Here is a 15,012-nt window from a genome sequence, read left to right as displayed (position 1 = left end):
CCATTAAATCATGCCAAAAATCTCAAACATTCAAGCGAAAACTTGTTCCCTAATTTTAGCGTGTGATCGATTTAATAGGGAACAGGGGAATGCTAGAACCGTGAAAGCCTCCTTAAAATACATGAAGGTATTGCATGGTCGCTCGTGTTGGGATGACCCGCTTTGGAAGTTTTTTTTTTTTAGAAACTAGTAGAAGCTCTGCCTTTTTTATCAAGTAGAGGAAAATTGGTCAGTTTATAAGGAAAACTGGCTGAAAACCGATACAAACAGAATACACGTGTCTGATTTATAGAAAAAACAGACATGAAAAAACAAACACACAGTTTTCTAGAGAACTGGCAAAATCCCAACACAAGGCCTCGCTATCTAGCTAAAGTAGGTCTGGAGCGCCCCTGAACGACACTAGCACGACGACAATGGCGAGCACTACATCCACGTGATCTAGACCCTGGAAAGTAAGTCAGAGGCGAAAAGAAATGGCTAGGCCTTTCAAACTTCGTAGGATGAGGCATGCCGCAATAATAAAGCCAGCGGCACTCGCACGTCGATGACACCCGAAGGCGCAAACTCAACTAATAGCACAACACCATGAGTGAAGGCACCCAATACTCAGGAAAACGACGCCTCCAAAGAGGTTACGACGTTCAAAGACGCCATCATCATCCAATCCGTGCATGATTTGAGTTTTCACCCTGGAGTGAGGGTAGTAGAGGTGTCCGGACTCCACAACAACGTCCCTAATGAGAAAAAGGGCGTCCGCAAGCGTCGCCGCTATCAACGCTGACCAATTTATGCACGACTTTCCAGAGGGCCACAACAAACCACCAACACTAGACCATCACAAATTAAGACGACAACGCCCTGCAAGGAAGGCCACGGGAGAGAAGGACGACGCCCAGCTCACAGAAGCATGCCATGCCGCCCACGCGGCAAGAGGCAAAGCAACACAAACACCTGGAAGTTTGGCTTGACAGGGTCATGTACATCAAACCTAAAATGAAAAATCCATATTATCCGAAAATGGAAATTCTCTTTCCTTATCTGTTTCGCGGATCAAACCTAAAATGAAAAATCCATATTATCCGAAAACGGAAATTCTCTTTCCGTATCTGATTCGCGGGAACGATGTTCTGTTTATTGTTTCTGTTTCTGCCAAAAAAGTTTTTGTTTTCATTTTCGTTTTGCAAATTTTCGTTTTCATTTCCGTTGTTTCGCAGAAAAGTCGGAAAGTTTTCGCTCCATTTTCATATCTACTCATAACTCATTCTTCCTAAGCTTTTTTTTGTATGCTATAATGCCGGTAAATACACATTTCAAGATACATGTAGTGATACTGATTCTGAGTTGTATATGTTGATTTTTTCATATAAATCTGATCAAAATTACTTTTCTCATTTAGGAAAAAGGACACGGCTAGCTAGCATCCGGGTGCTGTTTTGTCCAACCTAGCATCCGGGTGCTAGCTGGTCCAACCCAGCACTCAGTCAATAAAATACAACGCACGCCACCGGCCACATGGCCCCGCATGCTCATGAGTTCCTGATTAGTACGTTCGCCCACGTCCTGGACCACGTGACGCCTCCTCCCTAGCTTGCAAGTTCTAACCAGGCCCAACCAAGGACCACGTGACGCCTCCTAGCACTCTCTGGCAGAACTCCTTTAAACCTGCAATTTATCAGGTTTTCTATGATTCAAGCTTAGCTCCAAAAGGAAAACAAAACGATGGAGGTAATTATATCACAGCATGACTACATTTCTCTAGAGTTCTGGAACAAACCTTTTCCTTAAACACAACAATCAGATTAAAGCAAACATGAACTTCTGTGCATATTAGATTCAACACACCATGGGTATAACAGATGTGCTAGACCCAAGAACTTAGCATCTACTTTGTACATAAATTAGCATGTAATCAAGGAGCAATTTCGTAGAAATTAGGAAGCAACTTAACAGTAAACAGTGACCAACTTAGCAGCACCTAAATGACATACAACTTGACATTAAAAAGAAACTATGGAACCTAGACAACTTATATTTAGCAAAGTAACATGTATGAACAACTCCCAAAACTCAACTGAAGCGTTGCAACAAACTTAGTTAGATGATTTGAGTAACTAAATCATTTGCATGATTGTCTACACATAAATGTAAAAGCGCCTAGCTCCGAATAATTTGCGTCGTGAATCGGAAAGAATAATCCTGGTTCATGGATATACAAAAAATAACTTAATAAATGGATAGTAAACAACCTAAGGGAATGTGATAAACAACTTACTGTGTTTGCGTAAGATTTAGTTCCAGGAAGAACAACCTAATAACTGCCTGTCCGGCAAACTTATCCCAAGCATGGTCATCTACAGTAAAAGAGAGGAAAGTTACAGGAAGAACAAGGGGAAAACCCGGTCAACTTTGCATGTAACTAGTAACAGAAACAACCTGCAGAATCTTAGTTGTACTTTGCAGGACAAAATTGGGAACTGATTATGCACTTAGCAAAAACATCTAGAAACTAACCTAGGTTGTATTCAATCATGATGTGTATTTAACTGAAAAAAGCAACAAATCTTGAAACAACATAGATGCATAGTAGACAGAAAAAAACATAATTAGTTGTTTACGTATTTAGGGCATACCCATGTCCTTATCAAGAAGAAAACATTGGAGGCCAAAAACACCTTAGTACCTTAGTTGTATGTAGATAACAAAATATGATATGACCTAGGTTATGTATAAATCCAAGAGCATTGTCATCGAAGTAAAAACAGCCCCCCTCTGAAGTAGCTAAGTTAGTTTTATGAAGCTAGCTTGCAAGCTATTGTGGTTTACACACCAACTTAGTAAAACCTGGTTAACCAACTTTAAAGAACCAAAAAGTTGGGACTGCGTAATGTTGAAGTAAGTAACAAGGAAAATCAACTTAATTACTGTGATTAGCCAAATCCAAGTTCAGTATGAAGACAAATCCAACTTACTTAACCCAGCTATTGTGGTTTAGACACCAACTTAGTAAAACGTGGTTAACCAACTTTGCGAGACCAAAAAGCTGGGACTAAATGTTGAAGTAATTAGCAAGGAAAATCAACTTAATTACTTTGACTATCCAACTTTAATATGAAGACAAATCCAACTTAGTTAAACTAGTAATCGAACTTATTTATGTTGCTTAATGGGAAAAAAATAAGAAACCAAGGAAGATTGTAAAAGCCTATCTAGAATGTTTTTCAAGATCATTTGCAAGTTATTGTGGTTTACACACCAACTTAGTAATTTTTGGTGAAGCAAGTTTAGGATACACAAAAAACATGGGACGACCAAATGATAACAACTTAATTACTTTCTTTATGCAACCTTATTATGAAGGCGTGTCAACTTACTTAGACCAAAAAATGTTAAAACATAGCAAGAATTCTAGCTTGACTGCAAAAACATAACTACACAATCTTGGAAGCTGTTATGCGAGTTAGGTTGGTTTAGAGACCAAGTTAGTAAAATGAGGTTAAGTAACTTCGGGGTGGCAAAAAAATGTTGGGACTATAAATCAGATTAAATATGGGACCACTAGATGAAAACAAACGTAATTACTTTCACCATCCAACTCTAGTGTGAATTCAAATTCAACTTACTTAAAAGCAGCAACTTATTTATGTTGCTTAATGGAGAAAGAAAACCTAGCTATATTGCATAAATATAGCTAGAATTTTCTGAAGATAATATGCAAGCTAGGTTGGTTTAGATACCAACTTAGTAAAAAAAAGTTTAAGCAACTTAGTTTCAAGAAAAATTTGAAGTTATTTAGAAGAATCAACTCAGGTCATGCCAGTATGTAACTTAGTTGCTATTTAAAAAGCAACTTACATCATGAGAGGAAACAACTAAGCACCATAAATACAAGGATGTGTGATTTGTTAGGATAATCAACTTAGTTCTATGTTGAAAGCAACTTAAGTACAATGACAAGACAACTTAATTGGGAAAAGGGGAAGTGAATCAAAGAAAAACAATTCCGCACCGCAAAATCAGAATCCAACTTAGGCTGATCTGGCTAATCAAGTTAGTTCTATGCTAAAAGCAACTTAACTATGGTGACAAGACAACTTATAAATAACACTATATAACGATATATAATGCTATATTTCTATCTCAGCACATAACAACACAGTTATAGTAACTATTAGACTCGTTTATTTCTCAAACTAGGGAGATCCATAACCACGAAGATTTTTTCAGGGCAGTAGATCACAGAACTATTAGACTCGTTTATTTCTCTGCATTGAAAAAATCTTCGTGGTTATGGATCTCCCTAGTTTAACCATCCCAAGATGGCCAGAATATAAAAACACTAACCATATGAAGTATCACTGAATCGTCCAAACCAAATGTGCCGTATTCGTAGACCAATGACACTAGCACAACAACTCAACAAGGTGCTAGATAGTAGACATCCAGACTATTAGGCCCCCGAAAATAATTCAACGAACACCTAGTGCACGCTCAAATATGTTGCAATACACAACCAACTTACTCATTAGAGATATATCAGAAGGTCTTCTGGCCGGTGCAGACTCTTTAGAGAATTGTCGTGCCAACCTTGAATGGGTGTTATCGGTGACCAAGGTGTCATCTCAGCATCCCGCGGACGTGAGGCCACTGCTAGCCTAGGCCAACATCAGCGCCACAAGACTATACAGCCGAGGCAGCACATGCAACCAGGGGAGGCCGAGGCAGCATGGCCGATCAGGGGCTCGAGGTTAAAGGAGGGGTCTTCGGGGTGAAGTAGTAGGAGCACTAGAGGGGTGGGGAAGGGTGGAGTAGTAGGAGCACTAGAGGCATTCAACTTAGGCTAATCTGACTAATCAATTTAGTTCTATGCTAAAAGCAACTTAATTAAGCTGACAAGACAACTTATATATACTGACACATTTCTCACTCAGAAAATAGCAACACAGCAGTAGTAAGAAGTACTATAGCTGCAGAATCAATAACAGTACAAAATAGGCTCCCAAAACACAACAAGCACTGCAGCGATTGAAGCTAGCTCTGAAGGTAAAGATCACATATCAATATTAGCACTCAGTGCCGCATTACAGTATTACACTGATTTGTAGCATCGAGTACTCGAGCGTTTGTATGCTCTGGTGAGGTGTAAACAGATTTTTTAAATTTCTCTTTGATGAGCTTATACATGAAATCCAAACTTGAACCAATTTTTTGCAAGGAAATCCAATGCTACCGTAAATGCCAACTAGCAATGCATATAAGTTAGCAGTGGACTGTGCAGGACGTGACTCAACACATGGCCAGACATCTAGATTGGCGGGCAAAGGGGAAGTGTCAGATTTTGACTGGAAAAAATGGCCTTACCACTGCCAACCAAGGTGCTGCACTTCCTATGGAGATTGGCTACGTACAGCTTACCACTTAGAACAAGGCTGAAGCGTACAGGTATATATGGATATAGACACCCGATATCCTGTATGCTACCGATTTGATGAAGTCGGAGGACACTTGTTTTTGAAATGCAAGAAGGTAAAAAATATATGTAGAATAGCTCAATTGGAACGGGTTAGACTAAAGGTTGTTCAATGCCCTGATCCCCTCAGCATTTTTGAAGTAGTGTTCCAGCTGGATGAACAGGAATGCATAAAGGTATGCATATTATTCAGGATAAAGTGGCATGAAAGAAATAAAGCAAATGCAGGGGATGAAATAAGAGCCCCTGAAGGTAATTTATCTTCTATGAACTACCACGTTGTTGAATTCAGGAATATCAAGAATAGGAGGATGACCCAGAAGCAAGCAACTAATCAGAGATGGTCTCCTCCCCAACGCGAGTTTCTGAAAATAAACATAGATGGTGCTTATCATGAAACAACACACTCAGGTGGATGGGGTTTCACAATTAGAAATGATGATGGCAATCTACTTGCTGCGGGAGCATGTTTCCAACACCCTTAACGTTGAAGCCCTCGCCATGTTGAATGCAACAACTGCCACAGCGAGAATGGGATACAATCGCGTGATCCTAGAGATTGACTCCAAGGTGCTGAAGCTGGCTGTTTCAACTAAAGATTACAATCTTGCATTGCTAGGGGATCTGTTCGAGGAAATTAGGCTTCAGTTAAAAATGTAGCTTTTGATGTTGTAAAACTCTATGCTTGCCAAGATCATTTCATATGGCAGCGGAAACTTTAGCTGTGCGTGGAGTTGGGTTACCGCCTGGCTAGTTTGAAACATGGGTCAGCCAGTTCCCTTAATTTGTAACAACCTCTGTAGATGGCGGCTCTGCCAGCGTGTTGTAGTAATGGAAAACTTGGTGTTCCTCACAAAAAAAAAAGAGAAAATTGTTACAGGGAGATGAAATAGTATACATCATGGACACCATGAACATTTAGACGAGATCTACTTCCCTATTGTTTGAACCAGCAGTACGTGGCATGCAGACACAAAAACGAACGGCACATAGTCACAGCCAGATAAATCCCCACCGAACTAGTGCAGATATGGGCGTCAATTGCATCTCAACACACCGAATAGCATGTGATTGAAGGAGATTCGCAATGGGGAATACCTCTGTAAATCGACATCGTCAAAATCCTTCGCAGATCTTCGTCACCTAGCACCCCGCCGTCACGGGCGGTTATATCTCCGCAGTCTCGCTCCCCCACTGGCGCGCGCTTCTCGCTCTCTGCCGCAAAGCTCGCCGCCAGACCGGTAGCCTCGCTCCCCGACGCAGACTCATCGCACGACCGCGCGGCTCTCCCTTCGCCGACGAGCGAGGCTTCCTCCTGCGCGCTCTCGCCCTCCACCGACGAGCAGAACGGCTCCTCCCGCGCGCGCCCTCCGCCTACGAAATCGCCGTCCTAATAGCCAAGCAGAAACCCTAGGGAGAAATGGGGAACGCTTCTGCGGGAGAGAGAAGGGGCGCTGCTCTGGGATTCAAGCTCCACGACGACTGCCACGTAGGACCCAGGCGGGATTTTGTCTAGGCCCAGGTGTTTTTTGGTCCGGTCGTGTCTCCTCTGCGCGGCGCGGGATCGAGCCATCGAGGACGCATCCAACGACCGAGAATCGAGTGCTCCGATCGACAAGTGGCATCCGAGCACTTTTTAGCACTTGGGTAGGAAAAAAATGATATATATCTATTTCAGGAAGGAGGGGCTTCTTTTGAGAAATAGGGCAGAATTATCTTTTTGGACTTAGCACGAGAAAAACGTGCGCGCGTATCAGAAATCGGATTTCGTCCAAGCGCAGCTACAAATCCTCCCTTCTATTTAACCACAGGCAGGCGGCTCACTCTTCTTCGCCCCCGTTCCCGACTCCTTCCTTCCCACAGGCCGCACCTCCTCTCACCCCCGTCGCCTCGCCTCGCCGATATGGCCTGCTCCCACCTCGCCGCCGCCTCTTCACCGGCGGCAACCGCGACCGCGCTGCGTTCCCGCGCGGCACACCCCGCCGCCTCTTTCGCGCGCCTCCCGGCGACCCTCCGTACGAATCTCTCCATCTCGTTTCTTGCCCTCCCTTTCGTTGAGGATCTGCCGCGCGCATCTTGGGTTGATTGGAATCTTACCTTGCAGGTTCTGAGTACGCTGGGCTAGCCCTCAGTGGTAGGAGGGCGGTGGCCCCGGTGGTCGTCGCCGCTGGCCCGGCCGCGGCGGCGCCGGTGGCCGACCTGGACGGCCGCCCGGCCGCGGTGAAGCAGCCTATCATCGTGATCGATAACTACGATAGTTTTACCTACAACTTGTGCCAGGTATATGGTTTCGGCTTTTGTTCATGGCCTATTCGCATTCAGACTCCTTGTGGTACCATCTGTATGTGGGTTTTTTTTATTGGAGATGAGTGGCAACTACAGGGTCCGATACTGATATAACGTTTCAATGTTCATAGAGTTACTTTTCCTCCATTGGAGTTTTCTTTTATGTTATTCTATCCCTTTTTGGGAACCGAAGTCAGCATGCTCCGATTCTCAGTTGGATCAGGTTGTTTTTCCTGTCAAAAAAGGAGATCCTTAAAAAAAACTTGCATCCACCATTGCCTTTAACTATACTTGTTTGTTTTAAGGAATTCGGATAATATGATGTCTGGCACAACAATATATCTCGATTTGTCAACCTTCTGATATTCGATCGGTCTTCTTTTAAAAATAAACTGCTTTCGTATGATTGATGTACTTTATGTCCTGACAACACTTGGTGATTGATTTAGGTTGTTTTTTCGAGTCCTGTTTGCACTAAGATCAAATCATGTAATTTGTCCTTGCTTGCAGGGCTTGAATGAATGCATTTCTACATTTGAGAAGTAAAATGAATCTGCTAAATAATTTTCTATATTTGAGAATTAACAGGGATCTGTTAAATATTTTACTGCATATGAGAAGATGAATGTGTGAAACATGCTGTTAATGTCTAGCTATGCTAAAAAAATCTTAATAGCGACTAATAATCTTCTGACAACCAAACTCGCAAGAGAATATTCTACAGTATTAGAAATGCAAAACAGGATCCTCAAAAATCTATTCTCGAAGAAACAATTTTCCATTTCAAAATGCAGACCCGGAGCAGCCGTAGTATTCTTTAGCATTCCTTGGCTGAAAGATCCTATATAGAATAACTAATACAAGATTCAGTCAGCAACTCACCTGTCAAATTCTGTGTCTATTTCTGTTGAATGTCTTCAAGTGATCATTTTCCTTTTTGAAGTATTTTCCATTTAGAATGGTTCAGAAAATCTTCTCGAAACCAGGATTTAACATACTCCCTGCCTAGATACATCCGAATTTAGACAAATCTGAGACATCCTTTTTGGGACAGAGGGAGTATATGATTTAAACTGCATAGCCAAATTAGATCAGAATGGCTTGTTAATATGTAACACAAACCACTAAATTATTTTTTCTTAGGATTTTTGTATCTTAATTAGAGCACCCAAGTTAAGCATGACATGTATTTCCCTCTTTTTAAGAGTGTTAGTGATATGCAGTTGCGAAAAAATATATTCCTATAAGTAGTGCTTTTGCATGCTTCAGCATGTTGTCTCCTAGTTTTAATTGGCATAGACAAATTATCGTGTTAGGTAGAGATACTACAAATAAAAAAAAGTTTGGATGCCGGAACAGCACTAGTTTTTTTTCAGAAGCATGTGCGTATGAGATGGTTGAAGCTATTTTTTGCACCTTTATTTTAAAATCACATGAGCAAATGTTATGAGAAAAGTACGTGTTGCTGATATTGAGTGTTTCATGTAGTATATGGGAGAGCTTGGGTTAAATTTTGAGGTGTATCGTAATGATGAACTTACCATAGAGGATGTAAAGAGGTATAGTTCTCTGAGCACATGTTCCATTATGATTTAGTTTTTTTCTGTTCCAACTATAGTGGTAATGACATATTATTACTTTGCTGATGATGTTCCTTTCTTTAATTTTCTATAGGATGAACCCGCGAGGAATACTTATTTCTCCAGGGCCTGGTAAGTTTCTCTTACTGAATCTCATGACAGATTAAGTTTCTGAGCATAACAGATCCATTCATGTTTCTTCTTTAGGTGAACCACAAGATTCAGGTATATCACTGCAGACTGTTCTGGAACTCGGACCAACCATCCCAATATTCGGTGTTTGCATGGGTCTGCAATGCATTGGGGAGGCTTTTGGAGGTTGGACTTATCTCAATGGACCCAAAGTTTTCCATAACTTGTGCTCTTGTCTTGCTGACTTATCTTTTGTATATGATTATACAGGGAAGATTATCCGTGTTCCTTCTGGTGTGATGCATGGAAAAAGCTCTCCAGTTTACTATGACGAGGTTGTAGGGAAAGACCTATTTGAAGGCTTAGCAAAGTATGATTTCTCAACCATTTAGCCAGCCATGGATTGTTCATTTCTAGCTTACTTTACATGACAGTCAACTGACACTGGTATTGAAACATTAAACTGCTCATATATTGTGATTGGTTCTGTTTCTTTGGTAAACAGGAAGGCTTTTGTACTTTATTCACCTCTTCAGAGCATTGTTTGCCCTGAAAAATATGACATGCAACGGCTGAGCCAATTTTTCAGTACATTCCGTTTGCATTGATGATAGTATGTTAGTCTGGAGTAGTTAATTGTAGTCAGGGGCATTTGTTCTGTTTGTTTGCATATTCACTCGCACTTAACCAAAGTGAGTTTCTGATTTGACATGATCCTCCATGAACAGCCCATTTACCGCTGCAAGATACCATAGCTTGGTCATTGAGAAGGAAAGCTTCCCACACGATGCCTTGGAAATCACAGCATGGACTGAAGATGGACTTGTAATGGCTGCTCGCCATAAGAAGTACAAGCACATCCAGGTATTACTCAACTCCATGTTTCGCAGCACATCATTTGTTGTGCAGGCACAAGTCATACATGAGGTGTTCTCCCGTAGTTCTTGCTTGGTGCTAACTCTATGGGTAACTCTTTCAGGGGGTCCAGTTCCACCCAGAGAGCATCATCACCCCTGAAGGTAAAAGGATCATTCTCAACTTCGCAAGATACGTCGAAGAGTTTGAGAAGCAGAGCTCCGAGGGGAAGTAGAGGATCTGAGAAGCAGCGCACTTAGGAGAACTAGTGGGCTAGAGGCTATTGTTGATAGATCAGGCAGGCAGGAAGAGGGGCCTAAGCCGAGCAGATTCACAGAAAGGAATCAAGGAAAAGGAGCTGTCCATTGCTATTCGTTTGGTTCATTGTAGCATATCATTGTGGTTCGTGATCTCTAATAAACAATCAACGTGTGCATCATCGCGGTGATATTCTGTCAAATAATAAATCAGTGGGAGCTGAGTCTGCTTTTAACTTTTTTGGCTGGTTTCATGCCTTGCAAACGTTGAGCAAATAGCAAACTGTGGGTCACTTCAGAGTTGGCTATTTGTTGCTCTGAGAAGGATTCACTGTGTACTCCCACAGTCCCACGGCTGCTACGGTTCATGCCTTGCCATCTCGCACAAGAATCTATAACGACCACTCAACTACAACGCCACGAGGTAGTTGTGCGAGTTCACAGCTAACGTTTTGCCTGAATGACACAATGTGCAGACTCCTACCCTTAGCCGACTCCAACTTTCAGATCAACACCATGGAACGTCAAAATGGTCGAAAGAAAGAAAAAAAACAGAGGCAGGAATAATGTCAAAACTGAAACACTAACGTTACATATACACCATATACTGCCTCCAATCCGATTTAATCAACACGGACACTACCTATGTACATGCTAGCGTTGTCTCAGCTCCGGGTCAATCTAATCAGAACGGAGGAAGTACATTATATGGATGCGACAAAAATCATCATGCTACTTACTTTATGTTCTCTAGGTAAAGAGTTGGAACGCAAATTAAATACGCTGTTGCTGCCGACGAGCAAGACGACGTAGCGAAGAGCTCTGAAACGACCATAACGACTAACGAATAGGAACGTCCACTGCCGCAGGTGCCCGCCGATCTGCTGCGTGAGCAAGTCGGTGCCGGTGACGATGCACGTCTTGGCCGTCATAATGGGGCCAACGGATGGCGCCAAGCACCGTAATCTCGACGGCCGCGGATTGGCGTCCCGTTGAACATCAAGTTCCTCGAGCAAAGCACCTCATTGCGTCGCCAAACATGTTCCGTAGAGTAGAGCTTCGTACGGGCACTTCATAAGGGATATGTGGTGTCCTTGTATCTATACACAGGTTCAAAACATGACACGTCAAAATTAAGCTCTAAGTAAATAATCCTTGGTTATACTTACTGACACAAAAGGTTGACTTACTTAGTCATTAAACATGTGTTGCAAACAGAAAAGAAAAGTAGGCATCAAATTTTCTTCTTGCCGGTGGTGGTGCGGCTACACCTCCGTGAGGTTGGAGCCCAGACACTAGTTATACCATTGTTATGTTTTTCAACCGGTTCCTTGGAGGTACAGTTTCCCTCCATCAACGAGGTTCGAGGTGTGTGTGTTTGGTTCACGCAGCATCGACGTGGGGTCATCGGTCATGCTGCCGACCCATCGGTTCATGTCCTTGTATTGGTCGAGGTATCAATGAGGTTGGTGAGGACACACATTGCAAACTGGACATTGATGACAATGATGTTGATCCCGGACAAGTCCATTGCTAGTGCGCATCCCATAGTCGTAAACCAATACCACTTACTACACCACCGCAGACAGAAATATCATGAACCTAGTACCTGCCCTGAATTGCACCAACGCAATCAACGTGAGGAAGGTGAACGATGCACTCGCTGCGTATCATCGAACAAGGTGGTGACTTTTAACGCCATATACAAGAATAACACTAAGTTATAGGATCGATGGAATTTGGTTGTCTCCAATATCTCATGGTTAACATATTTGAGAATGATAGATTAATTGGCACAACTTCAAACACACTTGGCAGCTTCATATAATGCCATAGTATATATACTACACCAGCCACAAGCTAAAGTTTGGCATGCCATTTCCATGTGTGGAACACTTTGGGTGTGTTTCTAAGAGTGATTTGGTCATTATATCAGGATGCAATGGTACACTCAAATGTAGTTTGTGTCAAAGTATTGTTCTGCTCGTTGTCATGCTCATTGTATGCGGGTCTGAAAGAACACAAAATTTATCATGCAGGCCAACCTGAGCCTAATCAAGCACCATGCAAACTTAAGGAGATCTATCAAAATTGACCATGCTTAAATACTGGCCAAATATACAGGTACCAACATTGGATGGTAGAGAGGTGATTGCATCTCAAATATACAAAAGGATTAAACCTTAGGTTTAACTCCTTATATTAGCCCATTAATTTGAATAGTTCTTGTTGACGAATAACTTGTCCTAAATTTTTAAATCATGGTACACGCCACACTAGTGCATGGAAAATACTTATCCATCCCACCTGCTCAAGCGTGCCGAGCACAACCTATAACCTAAGTACACTACCGCTGATGATGTTGAGTGCCATTATTGCCATCCAATGTGACGCTAGCTTGTCCTACAACCTGTGGCAGGTATATGGTTTCGCATTTGTGGCTCTTCAAGTAAACTAACTATTCTTGGCATATTAGCATGATAGCACACAATGTAGGAATTAATCTTGATTTATTAACCTTTCGATGTTCCAACAAAGTCCCCTTTTTAGAAAAAGAACTGTTTTCGTAGTGGTTGAAGTACTATAAGTCCTGGTTGATTTAGGCATAATCATTTGTGTTTTCACTAGGATCAAATCATGTAATAGATGCCCTTGCTAGAAGGGCTTACATTAATGTAATTCCATATTTGAGATGTAACTTGAATTTGCTAAATAATTTTGTTTTGAGATGTAACATCAACAGTGAAACATGCTGGTAATATCTAGTCATGGTAAACAAAAACAGAGTGTAATTCTTGTGGCGAGGTTCCTTATGGTGAGACCAACTCATCAAAATTGAATTCCCAGACTTCACATGCGTGCTCACATTTATCTAGATTTAATTCAGGTAATCTAATCTGTTCGTTTTGTGGAAATTAGGCTAAAGATGAACTTCCCGCAAAAAGTACAAGCACAAGCATATCGAGGTATTCCTCAACTATGTGTTTCACAGCGCACCATGTGTCGCTTAGGCAAAAGTCATCCATGAGGTGGTCTCCTTTAGTTCTTGCTAGTGCTAATTGTACACGTAACTCTTTCAGGGGGTCCAATTTCACCCAGAGAGCATCATCACCTCTAAAGGCAAAATAATCATTCTCAACTTTGCGAGATCCGTTGACAAGGGCTATTTTTTTTTTGAGAAACACATTACAAACGCAGACGTTCACATACACACGTATACACTCACCCCTATAAACGCACACTCGCACACCATATCCCTATGAGCATCTCCGGAAGACTGAGCCGGCGGATTGAGGCCTCGCTGTCGACGGGAACGTCGCCTCTCACTGAATAAATATTCCGCCTTTATGAAACCTGGGGTTTGAACTCTGGTGGGCTGGGGGTACAACCACTCTCCTAACCACCCAATCTCAGGTTGGTTCTCGAAAAGGGCTCATTTCTAACAAAGTATTTCTTGTTGATTCCTTTCCTATTTCTAGGTGTAGTGCTTTTATCCCATATGTTGCCTACTCGTACTGATAGAGTAGATTGGCCTGACCTGTAATCCATAACCTATTATGTGTGTGTAACTTTTTGCTCAATACTTAAATCATTAATTTAAACATCTAAGAACTTTTTAGTTCACCTCACATTCCCAAAGGGTGGGTTTCCTTTACTAATATTGTTCTCTCTATGCGAACCCTCTCTCTCGGGAGACTGAGGTGTACATAGGGCTAAAAAAAATTTAAAAAAAGAAGACTCAAATTGCAGTACACCTAGAAATAGGAAAGTAATCAACAGGAGAAAAAACTTTGCTAGAAATTAGCCCTTTCATGATAGGTATCAGGGTAGGGAAGAATGATTGGGATAACAAACAACCATCACGTTTGTACTTTGGATACCCCTATAAAACTATATGCAAAAAAGATGTCAACACTTATAATCTCAAACCAATATTATTATAATGATCGTGAAATATATTTCACATTGTGTGCATTTGGTATCGTAGATGTTTATTTTTTTTCTATATAGTTGATCAAACTTTAAATAATTTGATTTTAACCAAAAAAAAATGTATCCTAATTTCGGAAGGATGGAGAGTATCTTGAAAATGAGACATTGGTCTTGTAGTACAGAAGAAGTAGAAAATTGGAGAATGGACTTTTGTAGCTCGAGGAACATGTAGGCCACTTTTTGAACCTATGAAATTTTTATTTCAAATATGTTAAAAAAATTCGAAAAAAAATTGTGATGTAGATAATATTGTAATCTTCAAGTGTGTAAATTTTCAGATTAAAATATGTTGTATTTTGCGCTCAGAAAAAATAATAAATCTTGATTTCAGCATTGGTGAACAGTAATGAACAGTACACTAAAATCTAGATTTTGTCATTTTGTGAGACTTTTTTATTTTTACTGAGGGAAATATATGATGTATTTCAATCTGAAAATT

General features: G+C 41.3%; 1 protein-coding gene and 1 long non-coding RNA gene across 2 annotated transcripts; one reads left to right on the top strand and one right to left on the bottom strand.

Annotated features, from left to right (window-relative positions):
• Window positions 1-1,423: 1,423 nt before the first annotated feature.
• Window positions 1,424-6,959, bottom strand: LOC127335152 (uncharacterized). The gene is made up of 3 exons (XR_007872619.1): window positions 6,569-6,959; window positions 2,276-2,354; window positions 1,424-1,665 (listed from the first exon to the last, which is right to left on the bottom strand). It is a non-coding gene; the product is annotated as an uncharacterized lncRNA (long non-coding RNA).
• A 365-nt stretch (window positions 6,960-7,324) lies between these two features.
• Window positions 7,325-10,816, top strand: LOC127335151 (anthranilate synthase beta subunit 1, chloroplastic). The gene is made up of 8 exons (XM_051361739.2): window positions 7,325-7,485; window positions 7,575-7,750; window positions 9,245-9,315; window positions 9,431-9,468; window positions 9,544-9,654; window positions 9,739-9,838; window positions 10,197-10,332; window positions 10,448-10,816. The coding sequence occupies exons 1-8, from the start codon at window positions 7,374-7,376 to the stop codon at window positions 10,556-10,558; spliced, it is 855 nt and encodes a 284-aa protein (XP_051217699.1). The 5' UTR covers window positions 7,325-7,373; the 3' UTR covers window positions 10,559-10,816.
• The last annotated feature ends 4,196 nt before the right edge of the window (window positions 10,817-15,012 follow it).

Source organism: Lolium perenne, chromosome 2, assembly GCF_019359855.2.
Source record: "Lolium perenne isolate Kyuss_39 chromosome 2, Kyuss_2.0, whole genome shotgun sequence".
NCBI lineage: Eukaryota > Viridiplantae > Streptophyta > Magnoliopsida > Poales > Poaceae > Lolium > Lolium perenne.
This window is presented reverse-complemented; position numbering and strand designations above follow the sequence as displayed.